Source organism: Callorhinus ursinus, unplaced genomic scaffold (genome assembly GCF_003265705.2).
Source record: "Callorhinus ursinus isolate GAN/ISIS: 27379988/994484 unplaced genomic scaffold, GSC_fseal_2.0 scaffold8, whole genome shotgun sequence".
Classification (NCBI taxonomy): domain Eukaryota; kingdom Metazoa; phylum Chordata; class Mammalia; order Carnivora; family Otariidae; genus Callorhinus; species Callorhinus ursinus.
The window spans coordinates 30,580,955-30,600,855 of NW_027397070.1; the positions used below are offsets into that span (position 1 = coordinate 30,580,955).

The following is a 19,901-nucleotide window of genomic DNA, read 5'->3' on the forward strand; positions in this document are numbered from 1 at the left end:
TGGCCGAGCTTTGTTGTGATTACTTTAGGTCCCAGGAACCTGGAGGCTCCTGTCCTGCACAGGTCTTGTTTAGCCCTCTGCTGGGTCAGTCATGAGAAAGGTTTGGGAGCTGTGTTTGTGGTTTTGACCTCTCAACTTTTCATTTCTAGCTCCTCCTTTCCTGTAGCTTATCATTAATTGTCATGAATATGCCAAGGAAGTAAGTTAAAGGAAACCTTGCATTTATAGCCATATTAACTTACAATTTTAACATTCGTTCTTCCTTATAGCAGGTAGAGTAGTAAAATGATGGCTACAAAGTGAAGCTTCCTATACTGAAATAGATTTCTAAGTGATGTCCATGAGAAAAGGGGTATTAATGGGAAGACAGTATGCAGGGCAGTGGCTTGTAACTCCTACTCTCTTCTCTCAGCCGTCCCGTGTGTTGGTGGTAACTGTGAGCAGCGTGGTGGCGTATCTCCACCCTGCCTTGGCAGCTGCCAAACTTGAGGGCACGGTTCCGGGAACTAGTAGTTACGCATGTAGCAGGGCAGTGGGTCCATGAGGCCAAGTAAACTGGGGAACTTCGTGGAGATTCGCAGGGCAAGTTAGCATATTCAAAGCTGTGAGAAGGATGACAGCACCGAAGCCTTCTTCATTTTCTTTGGTTCACTTGACCAACTCCTTTGAAAGTGAACTTTTGGATTTCTCGGCTTGAGTAGTACGGCTGTAAGTGTTCTGGAAGACCGGGTTCTAGATGTACTGGTTTTGGGAGTATGAAAAATCCTCCTCTACCTCAAAGTTTCATAAACAACCAGGCTCTAATTCTATGAGTTGCCTGCAATTCCAGCTCCTCCTCATTATTCCCTCAGGGTGTAAATATCAAGCCCTACTTCCTTGTTCATCTGCAGAGAAAGTAGCAGGAAAATGGTCACACTGTGAGCGAAAGGAAACTTTGTTGCCTGATAAGTGGTGCTGAGCATTCTTTTAGGAGTTGGTTAATCCAGGAGATTTCAGATTTAAAATCTTTGAAGGTCTATGTCCATAGGCCCTAGAGACCATTTTTGTACTCTAATGAGAAGTTAATTATGTAAGGTAGAAATCTGATGAAGATTCTACATAAAAGAATTAAGCATGTATGTCACGATATCTGTAGTAGAAGTAGAGGATTTAATTTCCTAAGAAATACAAGAATGATAGGTGCAAAGAGCTTTTCGTAAAGTAACAGCTTCCTCAACTATGGAGAAACCAAGTTCTGTTTGTATGCCAGAGATAATCTGGGCCCAGGGGGTATTTGTGAATGTAGCCATTTAACAATTTAAGCTCCCCATGGCCTTCTACTGACTATAAATTTAAATCTTCCCATCCTCAGGGTTGATTTATTTTTAATTTTTTTAATTTTTTTAAATTCCTGTGTCTTCTTTCACATCTAAATTGATCAATACTGTGCCATTAGAAATAAAAATGAGGCTACCTTATTTAATACATGCTTTTGAAAACGTTTAAATCTGATTTTAAAAAATACATTCAACACAGACCTTTCGGAGATACAGAAAAATATAAAATTACATAGTTATACTGTGTATCCATAATCACTTAATATATTGGTGTATTTCAGTTTTTCCTATGAATATTGAATACTCTGACCATAATAAAGGTACATTTTGTATTCTGGTTTTTATAGTCCTTTTTCATTGCTATTAAACATTTGTGGTAAACACAATTTTGTCATGTCGAATTATAGGATCGACTTAATCCATTATTATTGAATATTTAGGCTATTTGCAGTTTTTGCCATTATAAATAATGACATAATTAACATCTTTGTGCATAAAACTCGCATTTCAAAATAGTCCTGAGAATAGATCTCTCAAAAGAGAATTACTAGTTCAAAGAACATGAGTACTTTTATAAGGGTATTGATATATGTTGCTAAGTTATTTTACAGAGATTATACCAATTAACCTTCTCACCAGAGGTGTATTAGACTACAGGGTCACTTCAACAGTTTGGTAATTTTATTGGCAAATAATAATCCTTAATTTGCATTTCTTTGATTATTGATGAGATTGAACGTTTAAAAAGTGTTCATTAGCCATTTTTCGTTTTTCTGAATTTTCTATTCATGTTCTTTGCCTGTTTTTCTATTGTTTGTCTATGGGGATGTCGGTTTTTTCCCTTCTAAAAACATTCACCTATTAAAGATACTAAGTTTCTGTCATATTATTGCCAATATTTTTTCTAGCTTTGGATAAATTTTATAATTTTTGATATGCAAGTTTTTACATATTTAAATGTACCAATCTTTTTTTTGTAATTTTTTCCAGTTTTTTTTTTCTTTTTTAAGATTTCATTTATTTTTTTTTAAAGATTTTATTTATTTATTTGACAGAGACACAGGGAGAGAGGGAACACAAGCAGGGGGAGTGGGAGTGGGAGGGGGAGAAGCAGGCTCCCCGCAGAGCAGGGAGCCTGTTGTGGGCTCGATTCCCAGGACCCTGGGATCATGACCTGAGCCGAAGGCAGATGCTTATTAATGACTGAGCCACCCAGACGCCCCAATATTTTATTTATTTGGAAGAGAGCAAGAGAGCGAGCAGGGGCTGGAGGTGGGGGAGAGAGTCCACACTGAGCCCGGTGACCCTGAGATCATAACCTGAGCAAAACCACGAGTCCATCACTTAACTGACTGAGCCACCGCGGAGCCCCACCACTGTATTCAGAACGTTGTTTTTCATATCCCTGAATCAGTGATCAACTCTGTTTTCTTTAGTTTTGACTGTTGTTCACATTTATCTTTTGTGTATTTCAGAATTTTGTGGTGGAAGTTAAGCTTCAGCTCTGAACACTTTTTTTCCTTTCATTGGTTTCCTTACAGGATTGATTGAATGATCCGATTTCTTTCCCATTGATTAGTGGTCCTTTCTTCTATTTCTTACATAGTCAAGGTTCTATTTCTGGAATATCTCTTCTGTTCCACTGGTTTTTGGTTTTCTCAAGTAATACATTGTTTTAATTATTATAGGAATAACAGTTCTATATCTTTTCCTACAGTTAATTCTAATTCAGTGTTTTTAGTTAGGCAAAGACTTTTAGAACCGTGTTTAGTAAAAATGGTGAACTCTGTGAATTGTGTAAGACTGTTGAATCACAGACCTGTACCTCTGAAACAAATCATACATTATATGTTAGGATAGTAGGAAGGGAAAAATGGAGGGGGAGACGAACCATGTGTGACTGTGGACTCTGAGAAACAAACTGAGGGTTCTAGAGGGGAGGGGGTGGGGGGATGGGTTCGCCTGGCGACGGGTATTAAGGAGGGCACGTTCTGCATGGAGCATTGGGTGTTATATGCAAACAATGAATCATGGAACAGTACATCAAAAACTAATGATGTCATGTATGGTGATTAACAATAAAATTAAAAAAAATAAACTATAGCAGAACTTAACTAGGGAACAACTTGGCAATAATATATCACCATTTTAAAGGCATGTACTTCTTTTACCCAGAAATTCCATTTTAAGCAGTGTATCAGGAATCAATGGTGTACAGACATGCAGCAATGGAATGTTTAGTGTTGTTTATAATGGAAAACTACTTGGAAACAATGTAAATATCTAAGGATAGGTGCTCGTTACATAAATTATGGTATATATATCAGTAAAGTATCTTGTAGCTACTAAAAAAAATGGTAATCATCCTTATTCCTGGTTTTTAATACAAATGCTTTTACTCTTTTACCTTTAAGTAATTGTGGGAAGGGACTACTCTTCTTGGCTCTTAAAAACGTGTATCTGGGCTAAAGAAGCTTCTCAGATGCCTTGTCAATATCTGTATGAAGTCTAAATTTGGAAGTTGTTTATAAAGTGAATTTTTATAAGTGAATCATACTTTGCAAGAACTTACATCTCATATTCCAAAGTGTATCCCTAGAGAAAATGCTTAGGCCCCAAGCAAAATACATTTTTTGATGCCAGAATCTTTCCTTTCCCCTCAAAGACAGTAGGGCATTTTCTGAATTACCACATAGAAAAACCTGAAAAACCTCTTCTTCAAGAATAAGGATGGAGTTTGAGGATGTGTTCTCAATGCTGGCATTATTCTGAGGAACTCTTAGAAACAATGTCCAAAAACTTTAAATCCTGGAAATCCTGAGGGCGAATTTGAAGTAGGATCCGGGGTCCTACTACCAAATGGCTCGGTGCCTGCAGGATGCTTCTTGATTCGACTTGCTTGAACATCTATTCCAGCAGCAGTCCAGTTGAACTTGCTGGGATGATGGAATGGTTCTATAGCCCTGCCATCCAGTTTGGTAGCCACTGGCCACATGTGATTGTTGGGCACTTGAAATGTGGCTAGCATGAAAAACGGAATTTTTAATTTAAGTTGTTAAAATTTAAATAGCCGCATGTGGGGGCACCTGGGTGGCTCAGGTGGTTAAGTGTATGACTCTTGGTTTTGACTCAGGTCATGATCACAGGGTCGTGAGATCAAGACCTATATGTTGGGCTCCGTGCTCCGTGGGGAGTCTGCTCGAGATTCTCTCCCTCTCCCTCCACCCCTCACCCCACCCCCACCCCTGTGCAATCATTTGCACGCTCTCTCTCTCTGTCTCTAAAATAAGAAAATCTTTTTTTTTTTAAAGATATTATTTCTTTATTTGACAGAGAGCACAAGCAGGGGGAGTAGGGGAAGGAGAAGCAGGCTCCCCGCTGAGCAAGAAGCCCAATAGGGGGCCCAGTCCCAGGACCCTGGGATCATGACCTGACTGGAAGGCAGTTGCTTAACTGACTGAACCACCCAGGCGCCCTGAAAATAAATAAATTAAAAAAATAGCTGCATGTGGCTAGTGGCTACTGTATTGGATAAGGCAGCTCTATACAATGAATCAGTATATATCTGAGGTCATTCGTACCTCTCAAACTGTGCCTCTCAGTATGGCTAGAAATTCCTAAGAGTCTTGTATTTCAAGAATTTGTAAATTGGGAGATTTGGGAAGGAAATCTCTCTGTTCTGATTTCTGAATTCTTGATAAGATATCCCTGTATTCAGATTATGTGCATGGCTGTTGAAGGACTCCTAGTATCCATTTGAAAAAGAATGTGTTTGTGGTCATTGACAAGTTAATGTATTCATGGTGAATGTGAAGGAATTTTTCTTTTGCAGTTGGTGGGTTAATATGCCAAACCAAAACTAACTTGTAGGTCATATGCTTCTGTAGCACTGAAGGTTGGTTGTTACAAAAATCATTTACTACAACTGCTCAGAAAGAATTCCTCTTGTGTAATTGACCTGATTCACCTACTACCTCTGCTGTTACAAAATGTGGTTTTAGAGTGTGCTTCCATTTCTTGAAACAAACTTGATTTTATATATATTCTGATATTTTCTAATCTCGTATTTCAACTATTATGTGTAGGTCTTCTAGAAATAAAAGAATCTTTAGAAAAGTTACGTGAAAGGATGTGAATCCATGTAGCCTCAATATGCATGATGGGAAGCCATCACCGGGCTTTAGCTTTGTAGCTCATTAAAGTATTTACATTTGGTGTAAACCCTTCCCTCCCCCCACCCCCATCCTGTCATGGGTAATTGATTAAAGTGAATGTATTTTATAACCATCTTGAATTTAGTTGTTAAGAGTATTAATTATATATCCCTTAATTCGTCAGGGCATTGCCCAACAAGTTTTCAAAAGTTGGGTTTGCTTGCTCTGACACATCCATATTTCTAGGAATTTCTAGATTCCATGTGTGTATGCTAAAGGTTTAAAGTAAACATTAGTAAAGGTTACATTGTGTGATTCTTTTTAGGAGAAATTTTGAAAAAGGAAACGCGATTTGAAGTAATTATTTTAGTAGTTAGGAATAATTATAATTTATGAGACAGAAGAGATTCCAATGCTAGTTTCAATTTCTGGCTTTAATTCTTTGGTCCAGTAATAAAATCTTTGTACATCAAGTTCCTTATTTGAAATGCCCAGAACTTTAGTATATGTTAGGTGGTGGGCCCAGTGCTAGTTTTAGATGCTTCTTTTTTTGGCAACCTTTGAAATGCTCTTTTTAGAGGCCTCTTACTATGGTGGAAGTTGTATATAAACAGATTTAAAAGACTCAATGCTTTGCCAAATAGACATAAAAGAATTAGGATCAAATTACTAAATTTGATTTTAGAGACTAAGACCTTATATACACATATAGCTTATTTGAGGGACCACAGCTTTGAAATGACGTTATTTATTGAAAAGAAGACCTACAATTTGATGAAATCCTCTCTTTAAAAGGTATACATTTTTTTTAAAGTCAGTTTTTCTTAATTTAAAAAGAGATACATTTAGAATTCTAATCTTTTTCCTTCAGAATGGAAGTCTTTATATATAAAACCTTGGGGGGGGGTGTGTACACTCGCGCGCATACACACATATACACAAACACACACACACACAAGTATATATATGATATTTTTTGTGTCTTTAGCCCGAAGTCTTTAGGTACAGAGGAAGCTACTCACGTTAATGTGCTTTTGAAATTCAGAACATCATTTGATTTTTGCCTTATAATTCTGAGTAACAAATCATCCCCAAACTCTGACTTTTAAAACAACAATGATTTATTCTCATGGGTCCGTGGGTTGTTTGAGATGACTCTGCCTTAGGCAGTGATTGAGGGGCTCTGCTTCATGCTGCCTGTGTGTGGTTTGGATCTCCTCCAAGTGTCTGTCCTCCTTGGCAGGCTGGCTAGGACATGGTCTTCCCAGAGGATGATCCCAACTACCAAGTGCATCTCCAGCCCCTGCTTGCCTCCCTTTGGCCCAACCCAAAGTCCAGGACAAGGACGTTCACCAGAGCTAGAAAGTCATAGCTCAGGGCATGTCTTCAGGGAGCAGTGAAGAACTGGGACCAGTAGTTTAGCCTACCATATGCAATTCATACACCTGATCCTCTTAGCTTAGGTGATGAGAGGCTAAAATGAGCAAATGTTAGAGCAATGAAGAAGGAACATTGGGGATTTGATCTGTTTTCCAAAATGGTGAAGGATGTAAAGAAGTGTGGAGTGTAAGACGGTACTAATCCAAGAATAAGATAAATCTTTATGTGGTTTTTGAACTGTACAAATCTTGTACTATATCAAATCTTTTTTTTTTTTTTTTTGGCCACACTTTGGTTTTTTTCTCTTTGTGATCTTTTTCTTTTAGGAAGCAGGTTACTAAAGAGTAGTAATACTTGAATTTTCACCTAATAGGGTAAGCAAGTGATTCTCTGCCATAAAGCATTGAGATTAATACACGTTTAGTTGGGAGTGTTTTGGATTGTTGGAGCCAATGACAGAATAAAAGACGTAGTGTTAGATGTTGTGAGAGTAACGTAAATAGCTTTCTCTATTCCTGATGCTTTGCATATCTTTAAGTATTCAGTGAAAAATGCTCTGCTGTTGGCCCTCCAGCAATGCTTAAAAATCAAAGATTCAATACAGTAAAAAAAAAAAAAAAATCCTGGGTGATTTAGTGACAGTACCAATTTGAAATGAAAAAAGGTGGAGAAAGACTTCAGTCGTGCAGATGACTAAGTATTAGATGACAGTGTTCTTTTAATAAACAGTTCCTTTGTTTTTGAGGTAGACTGGATTTGCCTTGCATGTTCATTCTGTTCGTTTTCTTTTGAACGGCCTGGTTGGAGGAAGAAGCACCAAGGGAAGTGTGACCCTCCCTATAGGAATTGAGTAAATGCAAGAAAGAACCAAGTGATGGCCCAGGGGCCAGTGGAGGCTGGGGTGCCCGCCTCTCCTGAGCACCTCTCCCAACACCAGCACACTGCAGCAGAATCCACACGGTAGATCGGTAGGCCTTTCTCCTTTAGGGCTTCTGAGAAGTTCAGGGACTTGGGCCAAGTCCCCTCTGGAATGGGAGGGAGGACCAGGAGGGCTCTCCGTGTACCTCCTGCTGCGGAGGGGCTGGAGGAGAGTGCGTGGGTGTACAAAGCCTGGAGGAACAGCCTAAAAGCTCCTGCTGTGGGGGCAGTACTGTGTTCCTGATAGAAAAAACTTTTTAATACTTCACCTTGGGAAATATTTTGATATGGAGAAGCTAAAAAACAAAACAAAAAAAAAACAATCCTCACGATAAGAAAAAGGCAACCTGCAAACATAACTGCCCTCAAGATCTGGGAGGCTTTTGGAAGGGGCGTGGCTGTAAAAAGCCAGTAGTTTCCAGAACCGCCCCAACCTTCACCTTCCTGAGTCAGGAGGATGGCGTTTTAGCTGGGTGTGACCCCTTCTGTGTCCATCCGTACTTGGAATGCTCCAAAGAGGCTTGGGAATCTTTTTGAAACTGAATTTGTAATTTTGTGTTGCGCTTGCTGTAGCTGAAGAAACAGGCCTGTCTTTGGTAGGTTCCCAGCCCCGGGCAGGAAGGAGTGGGGCACAGGAGTGGCTCCTGTCTCAGGATCCCTGCACCACTGTCCTTTATCCCCACAGTAATGTGGTGGCTGTGTAATTGAGCCCCTCCTGGGTTTTAAGGTGCCACGTAGAGGTGAAGGGGCTTATGCAAATCAAAACGAAACTTCTCGAAAAGCATCCAGTCAAAACAGCGTAAGTTATAAAGGGAAGATTAACCCGCGCCATCGCACCGGTCTCGTATAGCAGATAGCTCCTGCAGTTCCATGACTCCGACCCCACGTGCAGGGTCCTGATTCAGAAGCTAATGTTCCCCTTTATTTTTTTCCCCTTGTGTTCTCACTTCTTTTCATTAGCATTTATCAGTATTGTTTTACAGTTGTCTGCCTTCCCCTCCCTCTCTCAAGAGGCAAGATCGCTTGTGAGTATCCTTAGCCCCTGGCCCTGGGGCTTGACTCACCCCAGGTACCTCATGGGTGGCATTCTTGAGTGAATATATTGCTTTCATATTGATTGGACCTTAAGTAGCTACTTGAAGCAAGGACCATTTCCAACCAGAAATGGGACATGGAGAATTCTCATTTTCAGGCCAGGCCCAGGAAGATTTTCTGAATGAAGTGATGTTGAAAAAGCTGCAGCAGGTAATACGCAGAGGGGAGAGACTGTTCTGGTGCTGCCATAATTAGTTCTTTGGCCAGAAATGAATGTCGGTTTACAAAACCCTACGCTACGCAGCATTTGTTAGGCACAGAGGAATAAACACTGTTGGGTCCCAGGGCTTTGTATATAATGTTCATTTGGGCGAGGCAAGTCCAGATGTGTTCTGCCAGAGTAAACGGTGAGTCGGGGCTGTAGTGTCAGGCTGGCGTCAGGCACTTACGGGCTTATGTGTGTTTTCATATAGTTGCGCTAGTGCGTTCACTACCCTGGTGAGCTGGGGTGTGCCGTGTTGCGGCAGGTGCCACGTTGAAGTTTATCAGACTCTGTGTCCTGTCTCCGTCTTGTCTGTCGTGGCCCTGACCTGCTCGTCGGCAGCAGATGGCTTACTTTGGTTACAGTAGTTGCTCATGATTTATCTGTGGAAGTGACAGAAATGCTTTCGAGGGAGGGCTGGGTGTTCAGACTGTGGCAGGAAGCCGGGCTCCTCGGAAACCCAGCCCTGGGATGCTGTACTCCACGTTCTCTTCCCCATTCCCACGTGGATGCGGCTCTAAGTTCAGGCTGGTGAGGATCAGACGTGATGCCTCCAAAATGGGGTGGGAGCCCCTGGCCCACACCTCTCTTGCTGTTTCCTGCAGCAAATTCTTTCTGACAAATGCATTTTTTAGGTGGCAGGCGTCTCCTCAAGACTGTATCTTGGTGTTATATGCCAAGAAATGCCTTGAATTTAGAAATTGTCAGCATCTACTGGAAAGCATGACATTTGGAGTCTGACAGAAGCAGGTGTGAATCAGGGCTCTGTCCACCCTCTCCTTGCTGTGCAAGTCTGTGTGTGTATATTTCTATCATCCAAGCCTGTTACTTGTCCACAGAGAGTAATAATGCCTCTCTCCCATCGTTCCTTGTCCAATGGTAAATGCACAGCAAATGCTAGTGAAAACATGTGAACTCTGCATTTTAAACTAGGAAAAACCCTTGACTTGTGAGGTTTCTTACACAGGTTTTTCATTGTCATTCACAGCATCCAAATACCTTTGTTATTAAGACCAACTATTTGCCCTGCATATATGAAGCGTTAAATTTTCATCACACAGTGAAATAAGTGGATGTTTTTCACATCGCCAGAATTTTTTTTTTTTTTTAATTGGGGAGCTTGAAAAGCAACTTGTGGGTTTGAATCCAAATACCCCTGTTCGGCTAAAACAGGTGGCAGCAACACTTGGAAATATTATTTCTACGAACTTACTGGCCAAAGAGCTTGCCAGGCTGGGGAACGTTCTGACCTTCTTCCTTGGAATGATAACTTTTTGCCTTTGTCAGTACATCTCTGGGATCTTCTCCACTACATAAACAACGGTCCTTCTCTCTTGTCATGTAGTCGCCCTGGGCGGGTCTCAGTGCCTGGGTGCCCCCTGCACTGGTGCGCTGTGGTAGGTGCTGTGGATGGACCGGATGTTCCTTGGGGGACACTGGGCTGGATGGGGAGGCAAAAGGTGGGAGGGGAAGAGTCTGTCATCATGCTGAGCAAGAGGTGACCATGCCTGACAGATCGGGGACAAAGGAGAGGCTGTGATCAGGGAGAAGGGAGCGTTAGGGCTTATTCTAAGCTCCTGTTCCTGTGTAACCAACTATCTCCAACTTAGTGGCTTGACACAGTGACCATTCTTACTTACTGCACCATTCTGTGGGTCAGGAATTCGGGCAGTGCTCAGCTGGGTGGTTTTTCTGCCCCATGTGGTATCGTGGTCACTTGGTAATAGTCACCTGCGGGAGAGGCCAGTCCAGAAGGTTCAACACTGCTTTGTTCGCGTGACTGGTGCCTTAGTGGGGTGATTGGAAGGCTGGGCTCAGCTGAGCCTGCCGACTGGAGCACCTACGTGTGGCCCCCCCCCAACACAGTGGTCCCAGGTCTCTTCTGTGGCAGCTCAAGGCTCACAGAAGACCCAGGCAGAAACTTGTAAGGCTCTTTCAGATTTGGCTCAGAAAGTCTCAGAACGTCACCTTCTCCACATCTTGTTGGTAAGCGAGTCCCTAAGGCCAGCCCAAGTGTAGTCTAACTCCCCTCTCCCTGGGGGAAGTCCTTGGCATCTGTGGTCCTCTCTGGTCTGTCACACTGATTCGAGAGCCAGTGGGAAACTTTCAGGGTGGGGTGGAGGTCGGACATGGTGGTGGCAGGACCCATGACCAAATGTACTTTTTGATTTGGGGCAAAGATCAAACATAGTGAATTGAAGAGGCCAGGAGTGTTGGAAGCAGGACAGTGGGTGAGGAGCACTCTGCTGAGACTCTCAGCTGTGAGGAGAACATGGAAAGGGAGGGGAGGCTCAGAGTGAGACCCAGGGTCAGGAGCTGGCTTGTGTTTACTTGTTGGAGATGGATAAGGTCCCCAGTGACCCAGTCTTTTCCAGATCATGGTAGCACATTTTTGTTCTATGAACTGGCCTTTTAACTGCTTGAACACTGTTAATTCTGTCTTCAGTGCTACAGCTTTCTCCTGTTCCTGGCCCTTCTGCCTGTGACTAAGAAGGGGTGAGAAGGGGCTATTTCTTTAAATGGTTGCATTTTCTAGGGTCTCTCCTTGCCTTCTGGTCCTTGACTTCTTTATTCTGTACTTTTTCGGGCGTATCTCATTTACACTCGTGATTTCAGCTGCCACACTTGCAGCGTAAAAGCACCTGGTCGGTAAGGTCTCTCACCTCCCACATGGCTTTCCCTGGATATCCCTGTAACTCCTGTTCTGCTTCCTAATATTGCCCCCTCGCCCCCCAGCCGAGGCCAGAAGCCCGTATGCCATTACCTTTCTTTGTCCTGCCACCTTGTGCAGCCAAACAAGTCCCCAAGTACTATTGATAGTGGTCTTCAAAACCATGTTCTCAGCCATGGCTGCAAGTGTGCATCCCTGTGCCACTCTGACACCTACACCTGGAGCCCTGCCCAGAACCCCGGACTTGGAAACTCACGAGACTTAGGTGTGCATCTTTTGGTATAGCTTCCCTGGAGTTTCTGAGGCTCACCTGGCACTGAAAACAGTGCTCTGAAATTTTCATCTCCTCTTCTAACACCTTTCCTTGCTGCTTTGGTTTAGGCTGTTAACATTTCCTATAGCTGTCAGGACCAATTACCACCAACGAGGTGGCGCAAGACAGCGGAATGGATTTCTCATGGTTCTGGAGGCCTCCAGTCTGGAACCACGGTGCTACCAAGGTTGTGCTGTTGCTGGGGGCCCCAGGGGGCGGGGTCCTTCCTTGTCTCTTCCCGCTTCTGGTGGCTGCAGGCGTTCCTTGGTTCGTGACTGTCCAATTCCAGTTTCTGCCTCTCTGTTCACATGGGCCTGTGTGCCTCATAAAGACCCTTGTTACTGGATTTAGAACCCTCCAGTAGCCTAGGATGATTTCATCTCCAGAGCTTTAACTACATCTGCAAAGACCCTTTTCCCAAAGGATCTGGGACATGGACCTATCTATTTGGGGTCCAACATTCAACCCACTACACTTCCCTATGGTTCGGCTAGTTGTCCCGTCTGATGATCTTGACTCTAATCTGGCTGTCCATCCTGCGCCGTGCTGTCTCAGCATTTACTTTATGTCCAATCATGTTAGTCCTTTGCATAAATCTTACCGGCTCCCTATTCTCTGAAAAAGCCATGCCGTCATGGAGCGCCAGGCTCTTGTTGTCACCTGGCCTCTGCCTTTTACCCTCAGGCCCGCTACTTCTCTTCCCTTGAACTTGATGCTCTCACAGTACTGAACTACCTACACTTCTTGCCTTTGTATGTACTATTGCCCTGTATTCCCATTTAGTCTGGTTCACGTTTTGAGACCATTCACACGTTGTCTCTTCCATGAAGCCCTCCCTGATGCCTCTTCCCACGAGCTTTGTGCACTAGTCCATTTTGTTGCATATAGGTCTTACCACACTTGTTCTTATGCCTTTCTCTGCTCTTAAGTGGAGAGATCTGAAGACCAGGAAGCCGATATTCATCACTGTAGCTCTAGGACTTGGCATTTTTAATATTGAATGGATGACCATGTAGCTTCACCGAATTAGAAACGTGTCTCACTGTAACACTTGTTTTTGCACCATCACCTTAATTATTTTCAGTAGGATTTTTCACCAGTCACTGTTTAGCTGTGTTGAGTGAGTAGGTAATCCATATGTAGATGGCATAGTGTTTGCTTAACCTGCAGTATCTGCTTCTATGCTCAGGTCACTTAAAACGTTTCTGCATATGTTAAGGTGGTACTAATTTTCGTGCCCCCCCCTTTATATTAGGTGGGACTTTGGAGTTGTAGGTAGCAGAAACCAACTTGAGTTAGCCGAAACTGGAGGATGTCATGAACAAGGGTCAGAGTACAACGGGGCCAATAGCAGCCCTGAGCATCTTCTTTGTCTCTGGTTGCTGGTCTCTGTTCATCTGCTTCATTCCTCACTTCTCTGCCGCTGCATCATGTGACAGGTTGGGACATCCGCACAGTTGGTGCCCTTACATCGTACAGCTCTGGCCATCCCCAGACACTGGCTGGCTTTTTCTCTGTCCCAATTTTGTGTTTTCCACTATGGCATGTCCTTGGCCAATGTGGGCCAGATGTCCACCCCCAGCCATTCAGCTACAGTGTGGTGGGGAGGGTGCTGGCCTGGCCATTTCATTCAGACATGGTGCTGGTGCTCGCCTGAGGCCATTAAGGGATGGGTTCCTGAGAAGGGCGTGTAGTCATGAGTGGATCCCTAAAAGGCATCTGACATCCTCTGGCTGCATTAGATCTTCTCAACCTGCAGTATGTCATTGAAAGATGGGGCAGGGAGCTGGGGAGACATGAGAGGCACAGGAAACCCTGCCAGATCTCTGTGGGGAAACGTTCCTCTAAACTGTTGAGAGTCCTAGCTTCAGTTGATTTACATATATTTCTCATAGAATGTTCATCTTGATTTAAGTGATTGGGAAATATATTAAAACAAAGTAGGTTTATGATGGTGGTTTACTCACAGATACTTTCATTATAGTAGCAATCACAAGTAATGTGTAAGAAAACAGTGCATGTTTTGATCTTGCCTCAGAAAGAAGAGACTTGAAATAAATCATCTCTGTATTCTAGAGACACTTTTATGTAGCTGATGTTCCTTTGTGATGGAAATGGAACAGATTAAAAACACAGCAGGAATAACTTCAAGTGATAATTTAAATCCATTGTCAAACTGTAGCTACCGAATTATAAAACAAAAAAAAACCCTCTTTGTTCTGACTTTTACTGTTCATGAGCCTGAGGGCCCCTCTGCCATACTGCCCACCATGTTTTGGGTGTGGCTTAACAGGAGGCAAAGGCAGGACTTTCAAGTTGAAAAGAACTTCTCCCAAGAAGGGAATGGAGAATAGTCCTGTCAGCGTGGCGACAGGAGACATTGGTCAGAACATACAGGGACCCATTAAATCCAGAGTTAGAAATACCATTGAAAATTAAAAAAAAAAAAAAAAAACAAATACCAAGTGCAATCCTGAATTTCTTTAAACACTGGTATTAGCTTAAGGTACTAATGTGGGAAATCAGCATAAGGACTTTGTTTGCTTTCCAGATGACTTTTTAAGTTATTGGACAGTTTGGACTAAAACTTTTTTTTTTTTTTTTTACTTCTGGGCCTCTTTATGGGCAACCTTCTTGTGAAGTCCTATTTTATGTTTAATTTTCCCAAGGTATTTTTGCTCACCTGACAGTTTAAAGGTTCAAATAGAAATGAGAATGAATGTGGAGAATTCAGAAATTTTAAGACGGTAACTAACTAAATTTGGTCTTCTTACAAATAAAGATCCTAAAGACATTAACATGATTTGGGAGTGAGAGATGAGGTTTAATTAGTATGCTATTTTCTAACTAGTTCATTTAAAAATATTTCTTGAGTGTTTCTCTGGGGTCCATTAGAACAACACTTGCTAAATTGAGCCAGCACTAATACAGCCTCTGCAGAATTCTCATTTGCTTATTTATACTGTCTCTTTCCAAAAAGATTTGAAGAATCTGACTTTATAGAATAGGAAACCTATAATTACTTTGTACATCACTCTTAAATTAAGTTTTTGGAAGTGATTTGAATTTCATTACAGCTGAAGTCGGTTTTGCAGCCCATTCCTTCTGTGGGGTGTTTAGCGGGTGATTTTTTTTTTTTTTTAATGACCATCCCTGTTTTTTTCTCTTATTCCATCTTTTTTTTTTTAACTTAAAAAGTCTACAAATAAATGAACTTTCATCCTTTTTATAGGTACAATGGTGCTCTACCTAATGGAGACCGAGGCCGGAGAAAAAGCAGATTCGCTCTCTATAAGCGGCCAAAGGCGAATGGAGTCAAACCCAGCACGGTCCATGTGATATCCACGCCACAGGCCTCCAAGGTAGGTGGCTCCTGAGAAGTTGGGAAGGCCTTGGCAGGTGGTGACTTGCGGTCACTTTTTGTCTTTGGCTGCTTTTTTTTTTTTTTTTTTTTGTTTTTTTTTTTTTTTTTTTCCCTTTCTTGGTTGGACAGTTTTTCAATCATTGAGGGTAGGTAGTTTTTCTTTGGGAAGGGCTGTCCTGTGCTTTGTATGTGGAGCCACATCCCTGGCTTTGACCCACTAGATGCCAAGAGCACATCATCCGCACCCCCAACTACCACTGCTGTTGGGACAACCAAACAGGACTCCAAACACTGCCACAGGGCCCCTGAGTGGTGGGGTGGGTAAACCCGCCCCTCCTGCCCACCTCCCCCCGCATGATGGACCACTGCTTGGGATATAGTGGAACCAACATATGTCAGTTTAGAACAGTTGTGGTTGGAAGATAAATGATGTTCTTTATCCTAAAGAGTTTTTGTATTAAGTCTTAGTAAAACCTCATTAAGATTTGTTATTTTCCTTCTATTTATTGAGTAGTAGTTTTCATATAATCTGCATGTACAGGGAATTGAATTTGGGTGATTATTAGAAAGACTGGAAGTAAACAGAGCTAAGTGCCATAAGAAGTTTACTACATCTCCTCTCATAGGTTTGAAATATGTAAAACGTTAATTTTTAGGACTACTTTATTTTCTGATCTATAAATGGGGGAAAAACCTGAGTTTCCATTCTGGTTGACATGTTCCATCTATTTAGATAGGACAGTTTTCTAATTAAATAAATTAACATGTAATATAGTTTCCTTTTCTATAAAAATTATATTCCCCTGAAATATTTCATATGGTGCATTGGCTATACATGTTTATCTTAATGGGGTTTGGACCATCTGGAATAAATAAGACTTGATTCCCATTTTTACTGAAAACCCATAGTTCAAAGGGAAATGAATAGCTTCAGGGAAGCATGCGTGGTATTTATGTTCCGTCCTAGAAACTGATGACCTTGGCTAATGTTTTTATTAAAAAAAAAAAAAGCTCCTGTTGCTGTTTCTGAAGCCGTGACATGGGAAAAGTTTGCTAGAATGTACCAATTAAGGTTGTCTTGTATTAATGAGGGAATGGTTAGATCCAAAAATACCAAACACCAAGGAAACAGTAAAGATTAATATTTAGCAGCCAAGTTTTTGGCTAGAGAAAGGGAAATAAAGTAAGTTCTAGGAAGGGAAGGACACTTGATAGGGAAAACAAAGGAAATGAGCTTTACAAAAGATTCTGAGAAAAGGGGAAGTGAAGTAACAATCTTGGAAGGTTAAGGAAGTAGGAGAAATATCTTATAGTCGAAAAATATTTGGAGGATACCAAGACAAAAGTTTTTAAGCATGTGATCCGTGCCAAAAATGTTCTGATATTACAGACCTGGTCCTCACATTTGTCCATGGGTTGGCATTCATCTTTCCTTCCTCTAGCTCTGTGCCTTTATTTTCCTTAAGCTGAGATTTGATATTGATACAATGGCTTCAGATATTTAAGAACATTTTTATAGAAATCTTTGACTACTCAGGTTTCATGTTGTGCTAGAATATGAAATACAGCTGGAATTTGAAGTAGATCTTCTGGTAGTTACTACCAGAAGATCAGTGGCTTTTCCCTTGTTTGTTACCCACCTCCATTGGCTCCAATTTTAGCTTTTTATAAAACTTTAACCTTTCATACCTAGATTTTACCTGAAGTCCTTTAAATTCTAAAACTTTTGGTCTCAATCCATGTTTATGGTCTACATTACTAGTGAGGGGAATTGGTCTTTGGTCTTGTAACCTGGGAAAAACCTATATTCTCAGGACCTCGGTTTCCTTCTCTACAAAATGAATGAGTTGGCTGTAGACAGGAGCCACGCTGAGTCAGGCAAGATACTTTGGTTATAAGCAACACGTGATTCTGTGCTTGGAAAAAAAAAATGGAGAAATTATTTAAGGTTATAGGGTAACAACAGCTCAGAGAGGAGAACCAGACGATCAGCAGGGGTTAATATGGACATTCTTGAAAGAGTGTTGTAAAATGACTTGGCTCTACCTTCTGTCTCTCTTTGAGGTTTTTAATTGTCAGGAAAGGGACTCTAGTAGGCCTGGCCGGGGTCAGTCTACTATGACCAGACACACTTACTGTGAGTGGATCAAGTAGCCCTCATTGCCTTTTCCTTCTGCGTCTTACTCCTCCTGGTGCCTTGTACATCGAGGGCCTCCTGCACAGGACTCCACCCTACCTGAGCCTAGCACCTCGGTCACAAATCCCTCACTCCTTCTGTTCCCGCTCCTGGTCAGCTGTGTCCTTCCCCTCCTGCTCTAACTGCTGTGTTGACCCCTAGACAAAGTCTCTTAGATACTTAACCTTTCCTTCAAATGTTTCTCCTCCTGCCTCACCTGAACTGAATGCTGATTTTTCCCCCCACCGATGCAGTCTTTTTCCTCTTTTCTTGCCCCCCCCCATCTTTCCAGTTTATGGAACCAGAATGATTTCATTCTGCTTCCGTTTCAGTCTGTTCTTTAACCCTGCATTATTGATGTAAGCTGCCTCTCCCCCTGCGTCTCTTGACCCCACTGACCTGCACTCCACTCTTGTGCATATTTCAGTGATTGTGTACCTACCTCATGGCATCTGTTTCCCCTAGCCCGTGTTAAACCATACATTGGCATCTGTGGGTTATAATACTTTACCTCTTCCAATTTGACTGTCCCTTCACTTTTCCCACTTATATAGTGTACCTTAGAGTCCATACTCTCCAGTACATTCTACTTGTATATACATAGCTTTCTTATCTAATCTTAAGACCTCTAGCCCTTCAGCCTGTCCTCGGCTCGTTGTTAGTCCACTTGGGTTTTCCAGTTATGTGCTGACTTCACCCTGGATTCCTTTTCTCTGGTGCCACTTGGCACCCCTCTTGGTGAGTCCCTGTCTCCGGGCTCATCCCAGGCCCTGCTGGCCTGTTTTTACTTCTTTCTTGCTCACCCCATTTCCTGTCAGAATGCCAGGGTATGTGGTGTACTTGGCAAAAGCTACTGGACCTGAATCAGCAGTGGTTTGTCTGCCCTGAAATTTCTGATTCTGCAATATGGGTAATGAAAGGGTCCTCTTTGATTTGGACTTGTAAACGGGAGACCTAGAAGGGCAGGTGTGGTTACCATTGTTAGAAGGACAAGTGCTGATATTCTATGTTGTTTCTTCCCTCTGCTGCACAACCTGGGGCACACCAAGGTGTACTCCCTTGTGGATAGTAGTGGCTGCTGGAAAATGGGGCCTCTGAGTCTTCCGTGCATGCCACTGTCCACACAAAGTCCGAGGAGGACAGCAAGGACGTGCTACTGTTGTGTAATCTCGGATTTGTATACTCACTCCTCGTGTGCGTATTTGCTCTTGAGATAGTAGTACTCAGATATTTCACTTAGTTCATAATTGTTTAAAGAAAACCTAAAGTAAAACCTTGTTTTACTTTTGGCAGTTCTGTTACATAGACATAGGGCATTTAGCAATTTATTCACCATTCATTTATTCAACAAATATTTATCTAGCACTTTTCTGTGGCCAAGCGTCATGCTAGGGATTGGATCTACTGCAGCATGCAGACCTTGTCTGCATGGAGTGAATTGTCTAGCGGGGAGGCAGACAGTAAATTCTCATGTGAATACATGCTTAACTGCACGTTGTGAGAAGTGCAGGGCAGGAAAAGACGATGGAGCTGTGAGAACAGGGGTGCAGCGGGGGAGCTTGGATGGGGTAGACAAGGCAGGACCTCTGAGGGCACGTGAGTTTCGAGGTGAGGGGTCAGGAGGAGTTAGCCAGGCGAGCAGAGTGATCTGGAACAGAGATTCAGGTGTTGTTTTTTTCTAAAAGGAAACATTGAAGGGTGTTAAGTGGAAGACGTGGCATAATCAGACTGAGAATCTAAGTCCTTTTTTGTTTGGTCATTTCCATTTAAGGCTGTGGGGCAACTGTTGTGCTCCTTACCAGTAAATAGGATGGTGGTGGTGATGGTGACTGTTTTGGTAGCAACATGGTTTAAATTTAGCGACATCACTGCGGGGAAAACTCTTCATCATGGTTTTCCCTTGTAGGCTGTGCTTTATTGAAATCTCCTTTTTTGGGCATTTTTACTTTTTAAAAGTGAGAGGCTATCCCTTTGTTCCAGTTGGCATATTTCAGAATGGAAAATATCCGTGGTCTTGGAGTGACAGTTTAAAAAGAAGTCAGAACCATTTAATGTGATCGTTGCCACCAGGACCACTCTTGAGCTGTTGGTGCTGCAATGGCTCTCCTGGTTGATACTGACACTCTTCTTTATCAATGAATAATACAGTAGTAATTGAGATGGGGTAATATAAACTTCAACATAAACTCATTAGTTCAAGCTAATTTTGTAGGCTGTAGTGGCATCTGCTTTTGAAGTATTGTCTGTCCAGCAGTGGGTGGTCTGTCTGCTGCACAGCTATTCTGAAGCTGCAGCCTTCGGTGCTTTAGGAA

The 19,901-nt window shown here is 42.3% G+C and overlaps 1 protein-coding gene across 4 annotated transcripts in view; it reads left to right on the forward strand.

Annotated features, from left to right (window-relative positions):
• PELI2 (pellino E3 ubiquitin protein ligase family member 2) overlaps nucleotides 1-19,901 on the forward strand; it is a 470,538-nt gene that overhangs the window by 286,205 nt on the left and 164,432 nt on the right. For all 4 annotated transcript variants that reach the window (XM_073895263.1, XM_073895265.1, XM_073895264.1 and 1 more), the window contains one exon: nucleotides 15,282-15,411. In XM_073895263.1, the coding sequence (XP_073751364.1) occupies nucleotides 15,282-15,411 (130 nt within the window). The remainder of the gene's footprint in view (nucleotides 1-15,281; nucleotides 15,412-19,901) is intronic.